This window comes from Poecilia latipinna, unplaced genomic scaffold, assembly GCF_001443285.1.
Source record: "Poecilia latipinna isolate Pla-1442-1.1 unplaced genomic scaffold, P_latipinna-1.0 Scaffold294, whole genome shotgun sequence".
In the NCBI taxonomy this organism is placed as follows: domain Eukaryota; kingdom Metazoa; phylum Chordata; class Actinopteri; order Cyprinodontiformes; family Poeciliidae; genus Poecilia; species Poecilia latipinna.
Window position 1 is genome coordinate 99,279 of NW_015112910.1, and position 27,153 is coordinate 126,431.

General features: G+C 36.5%; 1 protein-coding gene across 1 annotated transcript in view; it reads left to right on the forward strand.

Annotated features, from left to right (window-relative positions):
• thsd7ba (thrombospondin, type I, domain containing 7Ba) overlaps window positions 1–27,153 on the forward strand; it is a 126,467-nt gene that overhangs the window by 92,068 nt on the left and 7,246 nt on the right. Inside the window, exons 10-15 of the mRNA XM_015034288.1 lie at window positions 987–1,102; window positions 1,913–2,045; window positions 4,370–4,473; window positions 12,198–12,389; window positions 22,385–22,651; window positions 22,901–23,088. Of these exons, the coding sequence (XP_014889774.1) occupies window positions 987–1,102; window positions 1,913–2,045; window positions 4,370–4,473; window positions 12,198–12,389; window positions 22,385–22,651; window positions 22,901–23,088 (1,000 nt within the window). The remainder of the gene's footprint in view (window positions 1–986; window positions 1,103–1,912; window positions 2,046–4,369; window positions 4,474–12,197; window positions 12,390–22,384; window positions 22,652–22,900; window positions 23,089–27,153) is intronic.

Below are 27,153 nucleotides of genomic sequence, written 5' to 3' on the forward strand. Positions count from 1 at the left end.
TAAACCTTAAATCTACGCATGATATATAAAAGATAAATGGATGGATGAATTATTAGTTGTCACCACTATGACAACTAGACAGCAAGGTATCACATTTTACTGGTCAGTAAAATATTTTAATATAAGAAATAGCGCGAGAAAGGGAAGTAGGCTAGTTATGCTAGCTTAACTTTAATAACCTTAACTAAGATGTGCAGTTCAGTGGGCTTTTGCTCAGTTACCAAAAAATTTTTAATAAAAATGTAAATTTTTATAAACACCCACTTTCTGACAGATTAATAGTAGTGCAATTGTTTAGCTAATCAACCTTTGCTGATTATTTATTAACAATAATCCAAAATAAAAATCAACTGTAAAGAACTGAATGTTCTGTTTTTTGCTTGGGAAATGTTGCATGTTTTTTGGTGTTGAATCTCGATACACTCAAATGTAACCTCAGCTTTCTGGGTTAGCGGAGGTGTTGTCATTCGGTTACCACGGCAACAGGTCTGCGTGTGGCATGAGATAGATGGCTCTATTTGACCCTGTGTAGGGGAACTGGTTTAGCTGGTACACGTGGGTGCTGGAGAATCGGGCTCAAGAATCGGCTCCTATGTTAATGAGATAATTGTAAATGTCCGCATACTGAACTGGCAGCCAATTCTGAGGACTGTCAACCCACTGATCATCAGGTAATTTGAAATGGGTTTGGAAGCTTTATACTCGGTACAGTTGGCTTTGCCATGTGATCTAAATGAATAATACCTGCATCTCCAGGTTTCATTTTGCTAATGGGATTGTTCTACCGCAGGAGCTTGGCAATGGATGGAAAGCAACGTGTGTGTGTGTTAATTATTCGCATGCATGAACGGCCTCATTTATTAAGAAAATCTGTGAAGCACAGAACAGCTGGTCCACCATATTGCTTTCTTGCCAGTGAAAACCAAGTTGTGCGTTGTGCATTGGGATAAGGTCAATTTAAAGACACTTCTTGTCCACATTTGCAGGTGTTTAGAGTCTTCTCGCCCAGAAACTACCCGGCCCTGCTTGTTTCCCTGCAAGAAGGACTGTGTGGTGACCCCCTTCAGCGAATGGACACCATGTCCAGCGTCTTGTCTCTCAGGTAGGTCTTTGCATGAAGAATGATGTTATTTACCTATAAGACTGGCCACACTTTGTAAAATAATATTCATATGATGTGGAAATATTCATTAATAAATATCAGTTTAAACCTACCAGTGCACAATTTGAGAGTTTCTTCATTAACAGTTTGTTGTTGTGTTGTGAGGGAACAATTGATCAAGACAAAGCAGAATGAACTGGCACATCAAACTGGTCCAGTGTGCTTAATAATTACATTTAATTGCAGATGATGCCCTTAAGGGTTTATTACATTAAGCTGACACATCAAGAGGAAAATGAATATTTAATGGTTTTTCCACAGGTGTACTGTAGTATCTTGTAAATCAAAAAATATGTAATTGTTTTTTGAAGAAGTGAGCAGGCATAGCGTCGCTGTAAATATGCTGTAGTCCACTGGGCCTGCTGACGATCTAATCACTTTCTTAATTGCAGCATTTTGAATGTTTTGTAATTAGTTTTGTGTAATGAGCCTTGGAGCCCGAGCCAAATGAAGCCATTACATTGTGGTGTGTCCGAAAACAGACTGCAGTGAAGTGGAGGACATCACGAGCATCAAGGGCATGCTAATCAGAGTCAGATCAATTTCGAGATCACTTGTTTCTTTGGCTGTCTCTTTGAGATGTCAGACGATGTCTGGTCTTCGTTGGAGACATTTATAAGAAACCTGTGCTCTCATCATTTTAAATTCTCTGTCCTCTACAAGGGTCTCCTTCGTTTACCTGTTTAGACTTTTTGTGTACTGCATTGTAAGAAGATACTTTTTGTGAAATTTGTGTTTCATGTTGAACAGATAATTCAACTGCTGCAATGCAATCTCGGTACAGAATCATCATTCAGACGCCTGCTAATGGAGGTCAAGAGTGCCCTGACACACTGTACGAAGGAAGGGAGTGTGACTCAGTTCGTGTATGTCCGGTGTTTAGGTAAAAACTAAATTTATAGTTAAATATTTTCTCTTTTCTTATCAGCAAGACTTAGAGTAATGTACCGTGTTTGTAATGCATTGTGGAACGTGTTAAGGGCAACAACCTGATAAAAAACTCGTTGTAAGAGTTAGTTTATGTGAAATATTCAATAGCTACATTTTGTTAGTGAGTTAGATAATCCAAGTAACCTATTGAATAAAGACATATTTTAGTTTGTCATGCTGCATTAAAAAAAACAACTTCAGATTCAGTTCATCCATATAGATGTCATAGTAGGTTATTTCAGTGAGCACCACTGCCTGCTGCCTCAGCCATCTTATCCACACTGATGACATTATCTGTAAGGTCACAGATAATGAAGCCATAATGTCTTTGATGATATGGCCTAGCAACGTGGGTGAATCTGACTTTGATCCAACATGCAGGAAAGCAATCTCTAAATTACACTATATACTCATTGGTGCATTCTAAAAAGGCTACACTTTTCTTTCTCAGGTCGATAATCAGGTAAAACTGAAGTTTAGGGTGGACAGACTGATGATTGGCTGTTAAACGTACAGCTTTTACACTGTCGTAAGGGTACATAAATATTCATCAAATTTCCCCATAAAAAAGTAAAAGGGGGCTATGACCAATCCTTCTCTGTAGAATCAGGTACCATGACTCATGGGGGAGTCAAGCAAGCAGCTACTTCAAACAGGGACTTTAGTCAAGGATATCTGGGTCTAACAGATGTCCTCTCGTTTCCACAGAAAAATGCATTTCAGCTTCACTTTCACAATTAGACATTTTCACTCTGCCGTTGTTACTGTTTTTGGATTAGACGGGCTCAGCTCCCAGTCTTAGCAAATTAATGTCAAAATCCTGATGCAGTTATATAATTAGGCTAGCTACTGATATTGTTTGGTGAAAAAAAAATAGTCATAGAACAACCAACTAACAAAATTTGCAACTTTTTCATTTAGTGTCCACACATAAAGTTTGACCTCAAGTTTTCTTATAATTGAAGAAAAGTCTCTTTGCAGAAGCTAACAGCTAGCTAACAGATACTCTGGATACTCTGGAGAATATCTGTTAGCTACTCTGGAGAGTATCTGTTAGCTAGCTGAAAGCTAACAGAGTACCTACAGATACTCTACAGAGTATCTGCTAGCTAGCTGTTAGCTAGCATAACTGGCTCATTAAAAATCCTCCCTGCTCAACACACCTCTATCTAAAATTAATAAAAATTTCTTCAGTTTCCCTCAAGTTAAATAGGAAAAATAGTTGGTCCAAATTGTGATGGTTAAACAATGTATTCACTAAATATTTGCAACACTGCAGCTCTTGTTCTTGACCTATGCAAATCAGGTTCGCTATGCTATTCATCGACCTGTAATCATCAGAACTCAACCTTGACTCAAAGGAAGAAGGTTTTTCTGCTCAGATGATGTTTTTATTTACTTGGTTGGTCAGGTATGTGTGTGCCGCCTTCCTGTGGAAAACAATTTAAGAAGAAAGCATGGCAAGAGAGACAGGGTGACGCTTTGGTCTGTGCTCTCCTGCGAAATCAACCATTTCTGTGATTCGCTGCTCAAACAAGCCCAATCTGGACGGATGGTCATAGTGATCTGTGTATATATTTAAACAACACTTACCTCTTGGTTTAAACTCTTTAGCTGTTTCAATTGGAACAAGATATATAAATGATCTAAAAAAAGTTTATTGCTGTTAGTATTGGGAATTAATGACAGTATCACCGTACTGAGTCAGATTTATCATGAAAATGAGGCTTGAGATAAAGAGGTTGGGAAAAACAGTAGTTAAAGGGAGTTTCATGACTCCAATCATTAAACTGTGAATCTCATTTATTGTTGTTTAATTTGGAGCGTTTATAATTTACCACCTGCTAATCTAAACATGAGAAATGAGAAATAAAACATCAAGGAAAACAGTTATTCACAATTGGCTCTCATTGTTTATCTGCCTATTTAAAATGCTAACTAATTATTCTACAATGTTGCACAATGCTTCATAATATACATGCAAATTAGTTAGTTGGTTAAGAGATTCAAAATGCATTTGTGTTTGTTTGATGCCATGTTTGATCACGAATATGTATAAAATATGTATGACAATTTTTTTTCTGTTAAACAGAGAATATGCAAACAAAACTAATTTAAAAGCAATAATAATGTTCTGTTTAATCTCTACAAGATGAATAATGCTTCATCAAAGGTGCATCAATCCACAAATTGAGTATAAAAAGTTCTGACATTTATGATACAAAACTGCATTCATCCTTTACCAAATAAAACCTTTGTGTTTGTCTCCCTATGTAGGTGGAGGATGCACAAGTGGCACAGTTGTACCCTGGTGCCCGATTCTGTTAGACGGGGATTATCGGGATCAGGAGAAGCCTGTGGAAATGGTTTAGAAACAAGAGGCAAGTATTAACCCTGACCTATTGTCTTTTCCACACTTTCTGTTCTTCACACAGCTGCTGCCACCGTGTTTCACTGTTCCACCCTTAAACTGCCTGTTTAAAAAAGATCAAATATCTGTTCCTGTTGGGCTTCTTGAACAGATGATGTGGAAAAGAAGTAGACAACTTTTTTGAATTGGCTTCCAATAATGTATTCTGCTAATAAGTTACACTTTCAGCACTGTTCGCACTCTCTTGTTATGTTGCAGGAGCATGGATAAATACTCAGGTCAATTGGACCATCTTCAAATAATAACATTTAATATATGATATATGTTTTTTTTATTCTGCATATCCAAGCTATATAAAACAACATCAAAATGTTGTAAGGAGAGATTTAACTTCCAGGCATAAACAAACTTCAGAAAGAAAGTGGAATATCAACTGTCAAAAATCTGTTCAAAAACTACTGTGCAGTAAAAAAAATAAAAAATAAAAAAAAGGCAAGCAAGCTGCATTTTCTTGTTTTAGGTACTTAAATTTGATTTATATGATGTCATGTTTTTACCTGATATTAACATGACTGCAAACCATCAGTGTTTCCATGCAATCCATCCAAACTATGTTTGTTTTGTTTGGCTTCTTCTATGGTAAAACCTGAGTTGCTGGCACCTCTAAATAAAATGTATTATTATTATTATTATTATTATTATTATTATTATTATTATTATTATCATGGTAAACATTATTCGTTCAGTGTTGCATGTTGTAGGTCAGGACACACAGAGCACCTTGTCTCTTTCAGCTTGCAACACGCATTTGCTGACTGCGTTTCAAAATGATAAATATCACATTGCTCTCTCAACATTCAAAATTGTATTGCAGTTGTGATAACAGCACAAGTGTGAGTAACAGAACGGCATTAGACAGAACTTCCACATTTACTGTCTTTCTCTGTCTGTTCTCGTTCCCACCCCATGAGAGCAATGATCGTCACCTGCATGGCTTTGTTTACAAGTTGGTTAATTTGCAAAAAAATACAATGTGAATGCAAACTGCACCAAACAAAAACAAAAAAAGCAAAGTTTGCATTTGGTCCAGACCAAATAGACAAACACGCCCTGGCTGAAAATAGCTCATTTCATCACTTGGGCTTTTAGACCTGTGAGTGATACATTTCCTGACATTAATTTATGAAAAATTGTATGTGTTTTAATAGATGCCTTTTATAGAAATAAACAGTAACACTTTATTTGAAGGGGGTGAATAAGACTGTAATGACACTGAATTACAAGAAATCATTACTGATATAAATTTGTTATAAAAGTATTACTGATTGCACTTTAAAAATTAGGTAACTTTATGTTATTAAAGGTAAAGTTTAAACAGTAATGATTTCCTGGTTAATGTCAAGTTGTCATAACAAAGACATTTTCAATAATGTCAACTTTGTATTAAAAGTGTCATAATTTACCGAATGACGCTTTATGACAACAGTCATAAATATTCATGAAGGCTTATTCATGTTCATGAAAGGTGTTATGTCATGTTTATGACAGTGTCATGACAGTCTTATTCACCCCCCTTCAAATAAAGTGTTGCCAAATAAACTCATTGCATAAGTGTTCTTTATTATACTGTTAAGAAGACTGTTAGAATAGACTATACTTTTAAAACTAGATGTCTAAGGCTAGACTGTGTCTTTATTATATCTAACACATAAAATGATTACGCCACATTAAAGTGTACTAGAAGGAAAGTGCATTTGCCAGTCGAAATTGTTAGATCATTTGATCTGAAAATTCCTTGCTTTGAAAATTGTAAAGCGCTGCCGATTTGCTCCAGAGTAAAGAGGTTTTTAATTAGCATTTTAGATTTGTCAGTGGAGGTTGTTCCCATTTTCTATATAATTAAAACACCATTATGCAACACTGTATGGATTTACAGGTGAGCAAACGTCCAGTAACACATTTGCAGAAGGTGGCTCTGTTTAAATGTGTCCGACTCAATGAAGTGTGCAGCCTCACTCTGTGTTGCCTTGAGAACTTGAGCAGTTCCGGTCTCAGCGAGCGTCTCCCTTTGTAATTATGACTGACATTTCTGAAGTGAATTTTTAACGAGCACACGACGGAAAGTGTTTGTGGCGTTCCCAGGTTAAGAGCAAGCCTCATCGACCTTTAGAGCATCCTATTTGAATGTGATTAGAAAATGGCTAAGTTAAATACCTGTGACATTTTAAAAAAACTCAAGTATGAGATTAAAATTCGTAATTAGTAGAAAGACGGAATTTAAATATAGACTTACGAATGGCAAAGAACTTTGAGTTACTTTTGCTCCATGGGTGGCAAAACCAATTCACTGGCCAAGGATACATAAATGTCAGACTGATATATAATTAGGGCATAATAATTGGGAAAAGGACCATGGTACAGGAAGGAAACAATTGACAAGGGCGTATTTAAGACTTCGGACTTCTTCATTTATCCACAGACCTTTAACGACTATGCACTTACCTCTGTATATTTGAAAATGTTACATTATATAGGTGGTATTCGGTACTTTGTTTATCTGCGATTGTATTTATTGTATGAATATTTATTGATGTTTGTAGTGTGTGAGAACCTAGAAAAGTAACAAATGTTATATTTCAGACCTCTGGTGTGAGGAAAAAAATGTAAAATTATGCATAGTTGTTAACAAAAGACCAGATTCCTTTGGGTCTCTATAAAGTGTGTGCATATTTGCACACAATGCAAACGCACACATTGTTCTGTTTTCTCAGAAAACAATATTTTCTTTCACTAATTCTCTTTCTGATTAGGGCATAAAAATATATATTTTTTGTGTGACAAATTGCAACACAAAGTATTTATGCCTAACATAGCTTCATGACAATGTTCAATATCTTTTATGGTTATTTTCTCAAAATAAGCCAAGCGTTAGCTCGTTATCTCCGGGGGGGGGAAACCCAGCAGGATGTTGTATGAAGAGAGATTAGCATCCTTGATAAAGTCCCGTTCTTATCTAATTGCAACCATAAAAACACTTCTTATCCTTCAATACTTTCTGAGGATAGAAAATCCCAGTTGTGGGAAAGAATATTTAAAACATAGCATTGCTACAGGTAAACCACAGCAACACAATGCTCCGTATTCTCATTATAGTAACAAAAAGATGATTTCATTTGCAGTATAAATTTGTTTCTAACTTTGTTCTTAACAGTCTTCTTTTTCCCCCCCCCTGCATAAATGAATACAGCAGTCTCTGAGAGGAATGACGGGGAAATAAAACAATAAAATTAATTCAGAAAAGTTCTACCCTATACAGACTCAATGTTTTAAGACATATAAAATTGCAGATTTTTTATTTTTTTTTTAATCAGGTGGGAAACATATTATGTCCGTCTTTGTGAAGCACTTCCTCCTCCAAATAGCTAAAATTTGAAGTTGATCGTAGTAATAAAAACTTGAGAGGATAAATCGCCTGAGTAGCAGCTCTGTTTTCACGAAGCCACAAAAGCTCTCAGAGCACAAATCTTTGTTTCATGAAAGCTCTGTTACTGCTACTGTATTCCCACGCTGCGAGATGTTGAAAAGAAACGATCCGTTACTGACATCCATAAAAATCTCCTGCAAATATGTGTTCACATATTTCACTCACAACATAGTATCTAATGCATGGTTTATGTAGCAAAGATGGCTGTGAACAACATGTTAGAAAAAAATAATCTACATGTCAGGGATATAGTGATTGATTATTGGTAAAGCAGCCATAAAAACTTATGAGCCATTAGGTATACCTTACCAGTTCTGGTTTTAACCCCTCTTAGTCTTCACAATGTCTTGAACTCTTCATGATTGCAGTAAATTATCAGAGATTTTAGTGCATGTTGACTTGAAACCAACGCATAGTGTGTTAAAAAATAAAATAAAATAAAAAAAAGGCCTTGAAAAGAAGATTTGGAAAAGATTTTCCACAGTAAAAGATTTTTACTGATGCTGTAAAAATTATAGCATCAGTTTCCACTTATAGCTGACATTCGGAGTGACAGTGTACCTATTAAAGTGGCTACTTTTTACATAAAAAGACATGCAAGCTTATTTTATTCTGTAAAATGAACTGTAGTGTAATTCTCCTGCATTCCTCCTCCAGTAAACAATTGCATCAGCCATTCCGTCTTGCAGGAGGTTTACTCCATTCAAAACAAGGTCAAGTATCAATGTCAGCCTTGCATTTCGAGCTTTAGAGCGTAACATCAGCTGCAGACTAACCTTAAGGTTTCTGTACTGTATGCCTGGAATGAGCATGTTCAGCCGTACTGTCAGCCTCGAGCCTTTCTAGGTGTTAGTCTACAAGCTTTGCACATTTTTTTTTCTTACTTGTTTCAGGCAGATCAATCAAACTCAACAAGTTAGCAAAGGGACTTGGTTCAGTGCAAATCTTCCCAAAAGACCTCACACTTCCTTAATGTTCAAAAACATCTGAAGGCACAGCAATACTTTTTGTGTTTTCCTCAGGCTAGGCTGTGTGTTCTTTTGTTTTGGTATTCTTAGCTATTATCTTGCCAAAATGTAAAATCTATCCTAATCTTAGGGATGATTTTCTCTCAGAATTGCAATGCATTATATATAAATATATGTTGAATTCCATCTCACAGCACTGTCCAAGAGGCAGAAAAGAATCCCAACATAAGGATGCTGCCATCCGTCTGTGTAAGAGCAGAAATAGTGTTAATGAGCTGATGCTGACTGCCCAGTTCCCCCTTGCAGGCTGTTTGGTTTGGAGGCCAGATAGTCAAACCTTCCAGCCCTAATGGCTCAACTTGGCTTGGAAGACCAAGTATAGGAAAGTGTATGTGGGTCCCAATGTCTTCTACGTTAGAATAGATGGAGGCTAATAGAGTAAAATCATATAAGTGGCTTTTATTGACCCCACAGTGAGGAACCATCTTGGTGCTTGTATGTTTTCTTAGAAAGGTGCTTAAACGCCAAGTTTTCACATTAACTAGATAAACCTTTATAGGAAGTAATTTTAAAGAGGAACACCCTGACAAACAAAACAAAACAAACAAAAAACATGATTCAATGGCTTTTAAAGCTCATTTACTTTACTTTCTGTGTTTAAAAGAAAACGTTGTAAAATGTGAATAAAATGTGTTGTCTCTAACACATTTACATTGACATCATGATTGCTTTATGATATCAGGCATTTAAAATATGTCATAGTTCAACTTTATGTAGAAAACTCTAAGAAATCTTGTAAACGAAACAGAATCCTGAAGGAGAACTTTACTGCTAAATTTATGATAAAACATAATGGATTAACCGGTGCATTTTAAAAATATTCAGATTAAAACCCTGAATAAATATTTTAGTTTTGCAGACTGTATAACACCGTTTGCTTTTTTAAGTTTCCCAAAGACCAGATACATATAGGATGCACCAGTGGTCCTGGCCAAATTTAATCATCTGGAAGATAACAATTCAAGAAAATCTTCATTAAACAACCGACAACTTTGCAGAGTTCGGTTTTCCGTTAACTTCCAACATATTGTCACAATCCAACTCCAAAACTGTCAGTTCTGGCAGAATGTACTATGAACCTCTCCTGGTAGAACTGCAGCTCCTGGAAAAGATCATTCAGTGGAAAATGAGTTTTGCTGATGTGCAGGAAAGATGTGGCTTAATGGCTCTGATGATTCCGGTCCACATCACTCTTCACAATACTTTATGAAGAACATTTCATACGGAATTAAAATGGAAATTACGCTTGATGGCGAAAATGTGAATATTAAAAACCTCCTATTAAAAGTAATATTAGGAAATGGATCTTTGGTTGATAACAGAAGGAAACCTGGCTTTGATCTTTAAAGAATACCTTTTTATGTGTACTCCTCAATCATACCACAAAGATATAGGCAGGATTTGGTAACATACCTCCTTCAAGATGCTTACCTTTGTCTAGCAGTCTATAGTAAAAGATGATCCCTGCCACTGGTGAAGACATTATGGCAAGAGTATCACAGTTGCTGAGAGTTTTCTTTGAAAGCCACACAAATGAGCTGACGTAACAGACAGAGATAATTATGCTTAAGTTGGCTGGTCGACAGTTCAAAGTCAGAAAGTCAGAACAGAAATGCTAATAAAAGTCACATAGAATGACAGAATGAGGCCGTCTGTGGTGGAGTTGGCTCTCTAAGTGAACAGGTGAAAGGATGGAAATAAATGTGATTGAAGACAAAGCGGTCACAGTGATAATAGCTGGACGACTTCTTTGCAGCTTGTGAATTTCTTTCTTCCTATGAAGTTTTTACTAAAAAGAGGAATAAAGCTCCCTCAGCAACTATCAGTTTCCCTTTTTTTAACAAATGTCTTTTGATTTTAGAGCTGTGATTTTTAGTGTTACATAAATGGACATCATCGCCTTTGCTAGGCTTTCAATGTAAATGTCCGCCCCACGCACCCACAGCAAACCACACAGCTTTTGTCAGAGGGTGAAATTTAAAAGTCAGATGTGAATCAATACAATAGATTGTGTGTTTGTAGGTTGTGTGCTTGTACTTGTCAGTGAATTCTCTAAGGCATCAAAGTTTTAGGATAAGTTTTTCCTCGACGGTGTTTTTATTTTTTTATCAAATGTTCATGAGGCAGGACTCTACTTTCCTGTACTGTCTCTGTTTTGGATTTGAAGAAACTTGATTCAACTTGGTGGTTGGAGCAGGTGTCATTCTTTCTCAATGTCAGAATTAACTTATTTACTGACAAAGACATCTGGATCTTACTACCTGCAAAAATAAAATATGTATTATCTATACCCTTTTTATGTTTAATAAAAAAAGTTATGTGGCATCACATCATCTTTATCAAGGGAAATATTTATATTCCAATACAAATCTATAGAAGAGGATTAGAGGAAAAAAAAATTATATATATACACATGTTGGCTCAAGATATTGACTTTAATTAGTTACTTGAAAATAAATTCACTTAAATCCAACCTGTTCTACCAGAAGGTTTGTTCTGCTGCACGACTCACATCTCTCTCATTTGCATTCAACTCAAATTTCAGAAATTTTTTCTGTGGACTTAATCGTCTTGCATACAAATATGACCATGAATAATTTTTATTCTGAGTACTTTATATTTATAAAAATATTTAAATGTTCAAATATGTGAAATAAAGAGAAAAATAAAACATCTTTACCACTGCTACAGTTAAGCATAACATTATTTATATGCCTTACAGAATGATTACAAAAAGTTATTTCTGCCCTTCTCAAAATCTCTTTTGATTTTTTAAAATTGTTATTTTTGGCTTTACAGCAAGCAAAGCCTTTTTAAATTGCTGACCAACTTTTTTAAATTGCTGACCAACTTTTTTAAATTGCTGACCAACTTTTTGCATCTTTCCTCTAGTATATTGGCATTTAGTATATCTTAGCTATATTAGCTCAAAGTGTCAGAAATTGGAGGGCCTCTTTTCAATCACCCTAATATCTAGCTACCTGCTAAGCCCTAACTCTAATTGGATCAAAAAGTTTCTCCCAGTCAAAACTTAAGTTTCAAAGTTCTCCAGAACTTGGTTAACTCCAGAACTTAATATATTTCAAATTAACTGAATATATATTTGGGTCCGCAAAACTTCTGTGCCCTACGCTACTTTCTCAGCCCTACTAAAGTCTGAACCAGCTATTGTGTGAATATTAATCATGTAATTGGAATAGTTTCCTCTCCATGTGTCTGCAGGAATCAGTTGTGTTGGGGAAGATGGAGAGCCAGCCAACATGACAGAGTGCCTGCAATGGGCTGGACCCATTCCCTCTCAGATTAGAGAATGCCGGGTGGCGTGCAAGGACGACTGCACTCTGACTGCTTGGTCCAGGTTTTCTGACTGCACCGGATGTGGCAGCTCACGCACTCGCAGGCGTTCACTTGTAGGTACGGACTTTTCTTTTACTTTTAATCTTTCGGGAACATTAACGTCATGCAAAAACAACTGCTTCATTCGTTACTCCAGAAACAATCAGATCTTCCTCCGAGGTCAAACGTTCTCACTTTGCTGCTGCATGATTTCATTGATATGGCTGACTGCGACTTCGGAAATAAATTAAAGCCGCGAAGATGAAAGCTTTTGTCGAGCCCGACTATCTAGTGAGAGGTTGCAGCTATTTCCTCAAGGCGGCCTTTGGACAGCCTGATCCGTATCGATCTCACCAAGGCAGCGGCAGACAGGATTTATTTGTTGCTTCTTGGACAGCACTAATTGCTGCATATTCTTCACATACTCAAAAGCATGTGGACTTTGCTGTACCATTTTCAGTAAGCATCGCCTCGGCTGTAATTCAGGTCGTCTTACTATAACTTTACACCGTCCCTGTTAGCATTTCACCAGGTCGAAATTAGCTCTTTATAGCTTGTTATCCCCAATTTCTGTGCAGATGGCAGATTATGATTTACATGTCATGGTTGCAGACCAGATTGGGCACTATTTGTCCTCATGAATATTTAATCTAATGCTGAAGGGGTTGTAGTAAACTTAGCCTCTCTCCCCTCATAACACTCTGAGAAACTAACATATGACATCAGACATTGCTTTCCGATGGGTTTCCCTGGGAATAATTTGATCTATTTCTGATTACCCTGTGCTGGTTATAAAAGATGTTTTGAGCTTAAACTGATTATGCCAAATTTCAGGGCTTGTTTAAATTTCTCTGTCACAGAGATTGATGGGTGGCGGATGAGCTCTGTTTTTTTGTGAAGCTCCAGTCTATGGTTAAGGAAGCTGGCAGCCTACGCTTAGACACTTCATCTATTTTGTAAAGCCTCCTTGAGCTCGATGCTGACTGCTTTCTCTGTATCTGAAGTGGAAGTTATTTTAGAGCCAAAAAGCTCTTTAACAAAAGACTATTCAGTTTCATAAATGTCAGTGTAAATGGTGTACTTCAGTGGACATCAAAGCTGTGAGAGAGATATCCAAAAAAAATTCAAACAGAAAATTCAGGATCTAAAAATAACATGGATGAGGTTAAAAAATGTAAATTTGAAAAAAAAAAATGTCTTTGATTTATTTGCTTCTCCATTTACTTCGGTCCTCCAGTGGTCATGTCAGATAAATATGAAGGAAACAGAAGTGCTTTGCACCTGTGCACTCAAAACTAAAAATAATTAGACTTACCTGTTAACTCAATGTGTTTTTTCAAACTGTTGAAGGATGTCAAGAAAAAACAAGTATAGAAAAAGAAACTGCAGTTAGTGTTCTGATAAAGTTACCACTGATAAGGAGTTGGCAGTGGAAAAAAATCAGGAATATTTGAGCCGCCAAAGAAAGAAACATGAACAAAAAGGTCACTTTGTTAAATTCTGCTTATAAAAACACTGGCTGTATTAGAAGTTATGCTCTGCTGAAAGATATTAGGCAGTTTTGTGGTAAGTACCTCTTGAAATAATTCAAAATATGTCTATAGCATTATTAATAGTATCAATTTATTATAAAAGTTTAGAACCTACAGATTAATTGTGATATTACTGTTTTAAATCCGTGGATCTCTAATCCACCACACTTGTAGACGTTTTGCTTTGTGTGCTGTCATATTCGTTATAACCACAGTTTGTATAACAGACTGCCCTGGCCTGAAAGAAGAAGGAAAAACACAAAATGAGCAGCCGCCCCTGCTCTGTGTTTTGTCAACCTCTGACACATCCACCTGCCTGCTCTCCCACATGTCTTAAACAACACATAAATCACTGACTTTGTACCTTACGCTTTTGAAGCCGTACCTCAGCCTTTAGGCTTTGGGGAATTAAAAACCACAAATTACATTTGGCATGAATAGAAGTATATGCCTTTCTCTGTCAGACACTAGCTCTGTTTGGGTCTGGTAGAGTAGCACAGTCATTTTCTGACCTGCTGGTTTTCTTGGTGGAATTTGCATGTTGATGCCTTATGGGGCTCCGATTCCTCCAAGCCTAAAGACATGCAAATTACATGAATGTATGGCTGCCTGTAGGTGGTGATACATTAATATATGTATGATGGATTTGCAGTTATGTAGTGTGTATATGCTCATTAGTAGCAGTGCTGGGGAGTGTTTTACTGCTTGTTAAATACGAAATAGGTTAAATCTAATCTTTAATTGACATTGATGTGGTTATGTAATTACACTGAATAAATTCCGCCATAATAGGGGTGAAAAAGCTTTTATGTTATAGAAGAAAAGGCTAAAATTCAGAAAAATAGCATAAAGTAGTCATGGTTCTCCTTTCATTGTGACTCATAAACCATGTTTCTGTTAATGGTTTTTTATTCACACTGAAGTTTCGCATTAGAAAAGGTTGATGAAAAGAAAGTTCAATAACTCCCAATTTCACAAAAAAAGCTTTTTAAGCTCGCTTAAAAGTTTTTAACTTTTTTGAAAAGAGTTAGTGCCGTACAGGAGAGATGGAAACTGCTTTTTTCGAATACGTTCTGATTTAGTGAACTTTCCAATTTATTGCTGGGTTTGTGCCTTAGAGGCAACAAACTCAGACATGATGGTGCCTCAAGAAAGCAAAGAGGCTTTCATGATGGTTTTAAAATGTTTATGTCAATGTTTTTTTTTTTTTTTAATAGTCAAATAGGGAAAATGTGTTGTTAACACAACCTCTGAGTGGGTCTGTACCTTAGAGGCAGGAAGCTCATGTCAAAGTCCTAACTCCCAGCTGGGAAGGGAGGACTCTTCATTTTTTTTTTAAATGTGTGGGCCATGCTACTTTGCAGCCTCTTCATCTTGAGAATCGAGCATCAACAAATGTTGATGCTTGAGATGGAAATGTTCGCTCAAAATTTGCATGACTATTGGATGGAAGCATGGCTACAGTTGGAAGCTTTGGCAGCCTAACATTTTTTGTCAAAACAGTCAGAAGCAACAAAATATGACTCTCTGTGTTTAGTATTATTCATTGAGGTCTTAATGAAGTTGTACAAAGTTATACAGTCAAATTTAATAGCTTAGAATATTGAAAGTTTTTTTTTCTGTATCTCAATTGATAAAGGGAAACAAAATATACAAATTACACACAGAACGATGTTTTCAAGCCTTTATTTCTGTCAATGGTGATGATTTTTCCAACTACAGCCAACGAAAGTGAAACATTAAAAATTAGAATCAATAAAAATAATTTTTATACAGAAATATGGGACTAATAAAATAAATGTTTAAAACCTATTTAACCATTCTTACTAATTTATTGAATATGACTGCATATCTTTGATATTTAAATACTCAGATGTATGCTTATGGTAAACTGATCAGACACTGAGGATGTTTTAAGACAAACACAGAAATGAATGTTTTGTTTCCAAACACTTGTTGATCTGCAGCCATATCCCCCTGCAATATGTTGTGATGCATCGTGATTCAAACAGGAATTATGTCTCCCACTGATCACAGATTAGATGTGTGCGTGTCAGAGCTTAGCTGCAGATAAATTGTTTAACTAATCTATCCAGCATTGGAGCTGTTTGCAATTGCTCTTAGTCGTTTTAGTCAGAATTAACTTTTAAATATCTGAATTATGCTAGAATAGTTGCATTTAGAAATACTGACACCATCCCATTTAGGTTTGTAACTTCCTTCATTTAACTAAATTTTATGTCCTAATTTGTTGTTTTTCTAGTGGTTATACTTATTGTTTTCATTGTGACAAAAATATTTTTATGTATAAATATATTTTTGAAATCCTTGTGTTCGTTATAAATTTATATTAAGTTACAAAATTGACACTTTCTACTTTGTGATGTACTGCACTGATGGTAACCTGATGAAATGTTAAACTTTCATTTTGAAATGCTCTTCTGAGAAAATAATTTGCACAATGTGAGCTTGAACGGTTTTATCACTCTATATGAGACTGATTAGAGAAGACTGACATTTTAAGAGTAAAAAGTTTATGGCACCAAATACATAAAATATTTGTAGGTAACCTTTTTTTTTATTTTTTTTTTCATATTTGTTAAAACTATTACTATGTTGTGACCGTATAATATGAGTCAATTAATCATTAGGCATGTAGTCAAAACATTTAAGTCATATTATCATAAAGCAAAAGCCACATATCTTCATTTTTATTCACTATCTAAACAGCACAGAAATTTTAAAACCGATGACATTTATAAATTAGCTTTTGATATTTGCCACAGCAGTATAAGTTGTTTGTAAGGTAGTTTATTCTTGGCCACAATCTTTCCTCTTTCACAGATGTGTTGTTTTTTTGTAAACCCTCATCTGCCAAGGCTAAACAGAATTAGGTCTGCAGATTTCCAGGTGTGAGTTGTGCATTAGTCGAACACACCTGAGCAATTTAAGTCAGAAATGATGCACGTAGTTTCTGAATGAGCTGAAAATTGCTGATTTCTAACGCTGACTGTTTGTGATGCCTGAAGTGACGCGGTCGCCGTCGATGTCCTTGTCGAAGTGAAGTAATGTCGCATTGGTACTTTTCAATCAGCCACCAGCGGCGGTGTAGATTGAACAAATTGTTAGTGGATTGCGGTGTGACAGCAGCGTGTTCTCGCTCTGGGAGGAATGTTTGCAATCAGAACCGCTTCAGAAACAGATGGGCAGCTCAGCGGCTGCGAACTCTAGAGGATGACAACACCCTGGCTCCATGAGACAAATACGGCTGCATGAGAGGAGCAAGAGTTCACTTCTTTCACTCTTTCACATTTTCACTTCTCTGTCCGCTCTTTCCGTCTGGAGCAGGCCAAGAAATGTTCAAATAAGTTTGTTTTACAGTACACAAAGTAATTACATTGATTGTGACTGTTATGTTGTAATTAGTGTATTCTTAAGGGATTTGAATTCATTAAAGCTCTTATTATTTGGTTTTTAATGGGTATGTGATATTCTTTTTAACTTCACAGCCAGTCCATAACAATCTCCATTTCAACAGTGTATCAGCAAGCAAACGATATAATGCCATCTGGTGTTTCTTTGTGAAGCAGTTAATGTTTCATCTGTTTCCCATTCAGGCAATGGGAAAAACAGTTTGGGTGTAAAGGGTGTAGAGGTCAAGAGAAGCTGCTTTTATAGCCTTGTTTATTGTAAAGTTACAGTGGCGTTATTGTGCTTTGGTTTGTTTGTGTGGGACAGGTGGAGGGTGTACTGATCTAATCCCAGGTGTTGGTTCAGAGTGTTAAGAGAGGCACTTTTAAATGCCTCTCTTAACACTGAACACATGTTCACTCTTATGAACATGTATGACCCATGTTCATAAGCATAGGTTTAAAAAAATGAGTATTTAAGGGTTTTTAAACGTTGAAAGACTCTACAGGCTCCTGCAGTTCCTATTCTGTGAGTCATGTGACCATCTCCGTGCTCCGGTCAGATATTCTCAGCAGATATGTCCAGCATTGACCTTCACAATGTTCAAAGAAACGTCTATGTTGATAATACGAATTTACAATGCAGGGTTCACTTCTTTGTGGGTATTGTCTTCCCATTGGTGAAAGAAATACCAGTTAGGACAGTCTCTTCTAACAAGAACAATGTAGAGAGTCTGCAGCATCCTGACAAACATTTTAATTTAGTTAGTTTTTTTTTTTTTTTTTTGCTGAGGTAATATACAAGTTGTTCCAATTAAATATGGATTTTAGTTTAATTTAAATTTTTGGTGATAGTTGTATTGTTTTTTACAGGATTTAAAAAGCCGCTCTGAATAAAACTGCTACTTCTACATCTGGTATGGCTAAAAGATGATTTATAAGAATATGTTATGGATGGATGAGTTGATTTATACGGTAAATAAATCACAATACAGATGTAGACTAGGCCATGCAGAGATTCCCCATGGAGGGATATGCAAACTCCACTCAGAAAGGCCACAGGCCGGGAACACGCGACCTTCGTGCTGCAAGGCAACGGTGCTACAAACTGTGCCACTGTGCAGCCCCCAGGCTAAAACAAGATCGTTTATTAGCTTATTTCTGTAAATGGAAGAGTAGATTTCCCCAACATATACTCCAGAGAACAAAAAAATATATATATTTATTGACTGGCAAAACTTTGATTTATTTTTAAAGAGTCAAAACAAAGATCAAAGTGTTTATTTTCCACACGTCAGTCTGTGAGAATCTGCTATTCATCATGAGGATTAGAATAAATTTTCTATTTTATTTTTTTGTAACCAAACTCTTAAAGACCCATCCGAATTGGCTTTTGTATTAACATATTTTCAGAAATCCCGTGTTTGCATAATAATCCTTCCAAAGTCAATACCTGCTTATCTCTGAGGAGGAGCAAAGAGGTCGGTCCTTATATCCAAGAGTCATTTGGTTAGAGGGTTGGTAGTCGCTTAACAAGTTGACAGCCAATCGAAAGACAAAACAGGACAGACAACCAAGCAGACACTCACTCATAAGAGCAATTTAGAGCTACCAATCGACATCACATTCATGATTTCGCATTATAATTAGCCTATTTCAGTGTTTATTGTTTATGGGTTGAATTTTTGACCACAAGAAATGAGCACAAAGATCCTAAATGACGGTTGTTTTATTACATATTGACATTTCCAAAGTAACTTAGAAATGCTATTTAGTACCTTTACTAAACGGGACTTTAGTTGGTGTTGGCCTAAATGAAATTTTTCTACAGCTGGGTTCTTGAGTTTTTAGGTGACGATTATACATTTGTCTTAAAATGCATTCAATATTATGGTTAGTTAAGTGTTGCCTGCCATGACAGCAACAATTCATTTCAGTTTATTCATTCATTCATTCATGAGATGTGTCTCAAATCTCATCTGCAAACATTAAATTTGTTGGATCAGTTTGTTTATAAAATAATCCACTTGATTATTGAGTGCTTTATGACTAAGATAGGGAATTTTAAGTTTGATTCTAGATTTTAATGGGGTCCAAACAAGAGATTTTATTATTTTTTATTTTAGTTTACTCAAGGACAAATGCCAATGACTTTTTATTCATGTCTTTCTCCTGTGGGATTTTTTTGATGGGGATATTTTGAAAAATCTGTTTAACAACGTAGCATTACCGTATGTTGAATAAATACCTGTATGGCAAAATATTTTGCTTTTCAATGTCAAATTGAGCCAGTTGCATGATTTTGCTAGTTGCTATGCAGAGTCTTGAAACCCTGTCGAGAGTATTGTCCTTTCATCAAATCAATTATTTGCTTAATATTGACAAGGACATGAAGAGGAGATAACAGCAGAGTTTTTTAAACATTGCCTTACAGTCTTAGTGTGTCACTGAATGAAGAATACTCATAAATATAAACCAGCATGTCTGTCATTTGTGTGCATTTATGTGTATTTTATTCTGTAGAACACTAAGCCAGAGTGTGCAGCTGAAGAACATGTAGGAAAATTTAACTGCATCAAAAATTCTGAACATCTTATGCAACATTTCAATGTCACTTTGTTTATTTCTTTGCCAGAGCATTTTAAGGGAGTATTAAAAGTGTAATCAACACTGGTAAAAATGATGTAAAGAAGTGAGATCCCAATATGTTATTTCATAACTTTGTTCATCTTTAATATGATAAATGGACTGAATTAATGCACCACTTTCCTAGTCATTCTGACCACTCAAAGCACTCCAGACAACTTAAGGTGAAGCACCTTGCCCAGGGACACATTAACAAGAGACGAGAGAAAACTGAAATCAAACCCACCATGTTCTAATTGCAGGACGACTGTGTGTTTCTGTAATCATTTTAACATGGCTGGAGTCATTTATCACAAAGACCGTTATAAAAGACTCGTGTTGATGTTTAACATGTGTATGTTTCATGAGAGAAGAGAAACTTAATTATGTCAAATATATCAAATTATGTTACTGAAGCCAGTATACACTTCGAGTGTTTTCAATCAATTTCAGAAGTGACTGGGAATGACTGCAAGTTTCTTAATGCCTGCATTCAGTTTGTTGTAAATCCTGAGACTGAAAAAAATTTATTTTGAAGGAGTTAAATGGTTGAAATATCCCCTCAGTAGGTCATTCAGTTCAGCAGACCTCTGATAATGAGCCATCAAATTAATGTGTTTGTGTTGAAGCAGGGAAACATGAAAGGCATAAAGGGTATTGAGTCCCAAGGACCTGGAGAGGGAAAGAAAGAAAGCCAGAACCTCTTCCTGCAGGCATTGAAATAATTGCCCTATTGATAATTCTTTAACCAAACAACACTTTGCCCTGACATTGCTGACAACTATTTTCAGGATGCTCTATAATAATCTCCTTTAAAATTCATGGCTAAGTCAATTAAAAGGCTACAGAAAATTGCAGGTTCTCCAAGATGCATTAAAAATGTTGACATATGGGTTAGGGTTAACCCCTAACCCTCCATCTACAGAAAACATGTTTCTCAAAAAATCTGAAGGTTGCAAAATACTAATAAGGTTCAATTTGTCTTTTTGAATTTAAGTCTTCCCAAAGATATTCAGTTAATTCAGTTAATGTATATAGAGCCAATTCTTAACAAATGTTGACAGTTGACTCTTTTTCAAGAATCTATTAATCTACACAGTCAAACTTTTTACTGTCTCTGATCGTTACTGATAAACTACAACTGGAGGGGAACAACAAAGAGAGAAATTAAAGCTGAAAACAATTAGAAGAAAAAAAAATTGTTGTCTTCTACTTATTATCATTGTGAAATAAGGAATTTGTTCATATTTCCATTGTTGATTATGTCAATTTTTGACAAAGTAAAGAATATTTACATGACAAAGAAATAAAACTTGTCAGCTATAAACAAAATGCAACAAGACAAGTAATTCTCTGGATTCCTGTGGCTCCAGTTCTCTGTGGTGTAGCAATATAAAGAAAACAAGTATGTGCTTTTGCCTTTGGGGCTTTGAGCATAAATTGAAAATTAAAATTTTATATGCTTTCGAACAACACCAGTTGTTCCCTCAGGTTATTTAGGGATCCAACAGAAAGGAAGTATACTTTATTTCACCTAATTACGATGCACTAAACTGATTGGGAATTCATTTATTCTACTTCTGCTGAAAAAAAATTTAATTTCGGGCGTTAGGAGCTGCAGTAAAGTTGATCGTTGAGCAAACTGACAAACATTTTTTCATGCCACCAAGAAACTGAAAGAACTTGATTTACATTTAGCAACACTTACACTCCAACATCTGCTGCAGAAAAATTCAAATCTTTCAGATGACTTGATGGTCATTCGACAGCGATCACTCAGATCTACTCAAACAAACTCACTCAAACAGATCTTAGTGAATGTTTATTTTAAGATGCTAATGCAACACTGCTTCTTTGAAATGCATCATGCAAATTTCTAAGCGACATGAACATAAGAAACACACTTTATGCCTCCTGGGACATTTTTGACGGATTTGCGAGTTTCAGATGTGGTTTAAATTTTCGAGAAGTTTGAGAATGTGAAGTAGCTGTATATCCAAAGTATTCCACAGTCTTACAAAGTTTGCTGCAGAACTTGTAACCAGTGATTCTCACCACAGAGATTATGTTAGCCGAGTCAGAATTAAATACAGGTGGCTTCAGTGGACATATTAAATAAGTAGAAGTTATATAATTGTAGAGACATTTCCCACAGTGGTATTCATTTAAACAAACATTTCACCTTCAAAAAGTTGCTGATGTGTATTCTAGTCTCTCCACCTGTCCACATTGTAATATTAAGGATGGATGGCTATGAATACATTAGCAACAAGTTGATGTAGTTCAAATCGTTATAAATATTTAATCTCAATTGTCTTCCCCAATTGAAAATCAGTGTTTGTTAGCTCCCTACCAGTGAATACAAACTCGAAAAATAAACAGTTTGTGTATTCAGTCGTTTATACCGTTTTTGTACAAGGGACAGAGTTTTCTTCAAACTTCATTAAAACTTGAATCTTGCTCCTGTTGTCACAACTTTTCATTGTTTTGTCCATTTTCTGCTTAGGCCGTAGCAAAAAGAAGGAGCGTTGCCTGAATCAGGAAATGTACCCGCTGGAAGAGAACCAGACTTGTCCCTGTAATGAGTTTTTGTCTCAGCCATTTGGGAATTGGTCTGCGTGCATCCTTCCAAATCCTCCGGTTTTCGAGTCACTGCACGGTTGGATGAGGCACCGAGAGCTAAAAGAGTGCGGCCAAGGTCTCCGGTACAGAGCCGTGGCCTGCATTGACCAGCGGGGACGCCTGGTTAACCCCGCGCTCTGCACAGACTCAGGTATATTTGAATTTCAAAGATTATCTACTGTATGATCTTCATAGAGGGTTTCCAACTTCTCTTCTTTTCCAGATGACTGTTTCAAGATCTGCTAGTTCTACCAGTGCAGCTTTTAGGCAAACAATAGGCTGAAGTTGTTACTTGTGGAAGGAATTTGAGCTTTCTTTCCAACCATCAGTCTGGAAAAATATGGGATTTGATTGCTCCTTCTTATTCTGAATCAGGCTGAATTTGTTTGTTCAATTGTAGGCTACATCGTGGAGGTTTGTCACATCCCTTGCCCCCTGGACTGTAAGCTCAGTGATTGGTCTTCTTGGTCGGCATGCAGTTCCTCCTGTGGCAGCGGGCTGAAAATCAGGTCCAAGTGGCTCAGAGAGAAAGCCTTTAACGGCGGACAGCCCTGCCCCAAGCTGGATTTGAAGAACCAGGTAAGGATGGCTTTGAGCTTTTATAAAACACGTCATTTATACAGAAATAAAACAGTCATGGTAACAGTTATTCATTATTGCAATTGTTCTTGAACTTCTTTGTTTTAAAACATTACTTCAGAAAACCTTTGCGTATTCCACAGAGATTATTAATGTGACAGACTAAAACTATGCACCACATAATTTTGCTGTGAAAGGAATCCAAGACATTTTTCTAAATGTTAATCTAAAAAGTGTGCCATTCATTTGTTCAGCTTTCATCCTCACTTGCCATTGACAATACTTTGAAAAATCACCTTTCACTTTACAAAATAGCTTGTCTGCTTTCAGATTGAAATATTCTCTGTTAAGATAGATTTTATGTTTCTTTTCTTTTGTGTTCTACACTTTGAGTGGACCATTCCATGATCTAAACCAGTTCCAGTGTCGCTCTGGTTGTGTGCATGGAGTAATTGTGCTGCTGGGAGGAAACCTCTTTCTCAAGTCTTTTATACCCTTTATCTTTTTCTTCAATTGGCCTATGATAAGCTCCGCATTAACCATCCCTGATGAACAAAAACATCTCTACAGGATGCTGTGTTGGTTTTAGGCCAGACCTGGCCTTTTTGTAAAAGGCTCGATTCAGAGTACCTCCTTGAAAATGTTTCCTGTTAAGTAATAAGTGGGTCTATTTGTGGATTTCATTCAACAATGATTTCTTTTCTTTCCATGCTTCCATTAAGGCCAAGCTGCTTCACAGCTTATTGTCAGCTGTCTGTCAGTTTGAGTGGAGGACGAGGTTTTCCTGTTATGTCTTACTCCTTTTTAGATGATTGCTTGAACATTTCAGTGAGGTTTTCATAATTTTGGAAATGGTTTTAACTTATCAAACCCTGCTTTAGCTATCATCAGAACGTTACTCCTGACCTGTCTGGTGTGTTACTCAGCATTCAGGATGTTACATTTTTATGTCATAAATTCTAACCAGCCTCTTGGGCCTTTTTCAGAACGGTTGGATTCCCAGGATTTTGTTGAGTAATAGAAATGCACGCTCCACGTTTTAGACTTTTATTTATACGCAACCTTTTCATTCCACTTTGTAATTATGCATTATTTTGTTACTTTTTTTATTGATGTAATAAGACCGAATGTGAAAAGGTTCTTTTACAAATCACTTGCAAAAGTGTTTCTATCTTTTTCTTACAGCTAAGTAAAACTAAAGATTTTAGCTTACATATAGTAAAGTAAGTTTGTTTTTCTTTATTTCTCTTCTTTATCAACATAGTTTCCTAAAATCCATGCATCAGAATCCAGATAGGACAGACAGTAAGCCTACTTAATGCTAAAATTGTCCGCACATCATATTTTACAAAGACATGCATACCGTTATCTTACCAGTACATTAATATGGCATATACATCAGTTCCCATCCAAATTCATGACATATTTGCAGTATGTTCTTTGAATATATTTCTTCATCCTCTTTGTTTGGAATCCAAACGCTATCTCAGTGAACTTGTTGAATTCTGCTCACACTTCAATGACGAGCTTTATTGCCCGTCAGACAGTGGGACTCCTGGGTGACCTGTTCATTTCCTGGAGTCTTCAGTCAGACTAAATCATTGGCCTTGCAGGACTTGCCCTTCCTGTGACATGAGAACGGGGAAAACGCAGAGAGTGAGGAGAGAAGTGGACAGATGGGAGGTTTTGATATTCCACAGTCAGGTTTTCAGAATACTCCGCAGCAGCTCTTCTGTCATGGGGGTCATGGTTTAAAGCGAGGAAGGGTTTTATGAATGCTGCCTGTATGCTTGGATGACCTGGAAAAGGACGCCAGCGTTCGTGGAGGTCAATATGGATATGAGGCGTGGCTTTGTGAGAAATATTCAGACGCGTTCCAGTGGAGAGTTGTGTACAGATGGTTAAGTGCCCACTAACAATGTCTGTGTGGGCCCTGTGTTAATGCCCTGTAACAGCCCCTCCTCCTGAAACAGGAGCACTTTGCTGCCCTTGAGCTCGTAGCGATATCCTGAGGGTGGAGTGCAGCATGTTGTTAACATTACCAAATTGGCTATTTGGAGTTAAGCACATCTCCCTGAGACGTGGGTGGAAAGACAGCGCAACCTTTACACTAATGCACTAAGCAAAGATCTGTAAGGTTATTTGTCCATTCTGTTACATTAAGCAAGGACCTCCCTCAGGCGGCCCAACAGGGTGCAAGAGGAAGCAGCTTGCTTGAAATATCAATGAATTTGCTCAGACTTCAAGCCGACATTCAGTGTCTACAGTCGGCTCCTCTTATGGTTTTGGAGTGATTGTTAATATTGCTATCACAAACGGTTGCCTTCGTCTTTCACCGACAGTTGCTCTGCTTTTGCTGACTGAGAAGCAGCCATCGTACGAAGACTAGAGTCCCTCCCACCAGCAGATGTTCCCCCTTGAGCCATAGCCAGAAGTGATTGGCTTGACAGAGATGAAATTTACAGAGCACCACAAGTCATCCTCTCGTCTAATGGTTGAGTGAGCAAGAAAGATTAGGAGAAAGATAAGAGTTGGAGAGACGAAGGGCCACATAGAAATAATAAGCAGAAATGGTTACAGTGTTAAAAGGGTTGTGTGGAAGACAGGCATTGAGTTAAAATGAGATTTCTATGAAGTGGTCTGTTTTCTTTCTTTCTTTCCAGGAGTAAAAATCAGACAATTAATCCACATGAATAATTCATCTATGTGAAACGCCCCCTCCGGTTTTCTTTGACAAATGGAGAGAAAAATAATTGAAGGGCTAACTTTAGTAGAAGAATACTAAATACACAAGCTGCCTGTATCCCCGGACTCTGCATAAATTAGTTAGTTGTATTTGTGAAGGTTACCGAAATGTCATTTTTTCCTAATTTCACTAACTCATCCGTTAAAGTTGTTTTTGCTTTCTGAAGTTCAGACATAATTTTTTGGCAACATTGCTGTTATCTTAGAAACCAGGAAAACTTTCTGTGGCAGAGCAAAGCTGTCTACTGTGGGCAAGACATTACATTTGTTTTTTGTAAAAAATAATAATAATCAAGAAAGTTTACTGACAGTGTAAACGAGATATTTACATACAGTCTCATAAGAGATTTTTAACTGTTTTAAATACAATCACATACATGTTTTTCTCAGTTTCAGTTTGGATGGGACTACAAATATTGAGAATTTTTTTTTACTTTCTTAAATTTCAGAATGTTTCCTGTAATTCTTTGCTGTTTTCTAAAACTGTCTTTTTAAACAAGATGAGTTTGGTCGAACATTTTGGATATTCTTTCACAGGTTTCACCTTTCCAGCTCTGCCCTGAGGGTTTTTATGATGGCCTCTCTAAAACGCTGACCTTGTTTTCCTTAAGCCACTTTGTAACTGATTTCGCTGTATGTATAGGTTACTTATTTATTCAAAAGACCAATTTGTGCCCACGCTTTAACTTCCTATCTGATTTCTTTAGATGCCACTTCAAGATTTCAGTTGAATGTTATTTTTTGTTTGAGGTGCATTAGCCCACCTGCAACAAATTAACCTCACATCATAATGCTTTTACTTCACAATTCGGATTTCATGCTTGTGTGTCTCCCCTTTTTCCTCCAGTGTAATGATGGTCATCATATTAAAACACTTCAATTTCAGTTTCTTCAGACAACAAGATATTTATTCAAAAACAAATTTTTCCCCCAGACTGCATATGAAAACAGTAAACTGTCATTTTTTGTGTGTTGCTTTTAAAACTTTTTTCTTTTTTCAGTCACCTTAGCTTATGTCAGTACATGACTCAGTATGTGACTCATGGATTTACTTACCAGCTTTAACCATCACATTCACTGGGTGTTTTGGTTGTAGTCTTGAATGCACAGTTAATACAAAATCATTCCCTCTCATTCCATCTCATTCCCTCTCATTCCCTCTCATTCCCTTTCATTCCCTTTCTTTCCCTCTCTTTCCCTCTCATTCCCTCTCATTCCCTTTCATTCCCTCTCTTTCCCTCTCTTTCCCTCTCATTCCCTCTCATTCCCTTTCAATCCCTCTCTTTCCCTCTCATTCCCTCTCATTCACACTCAATACCTCTCGTTCCC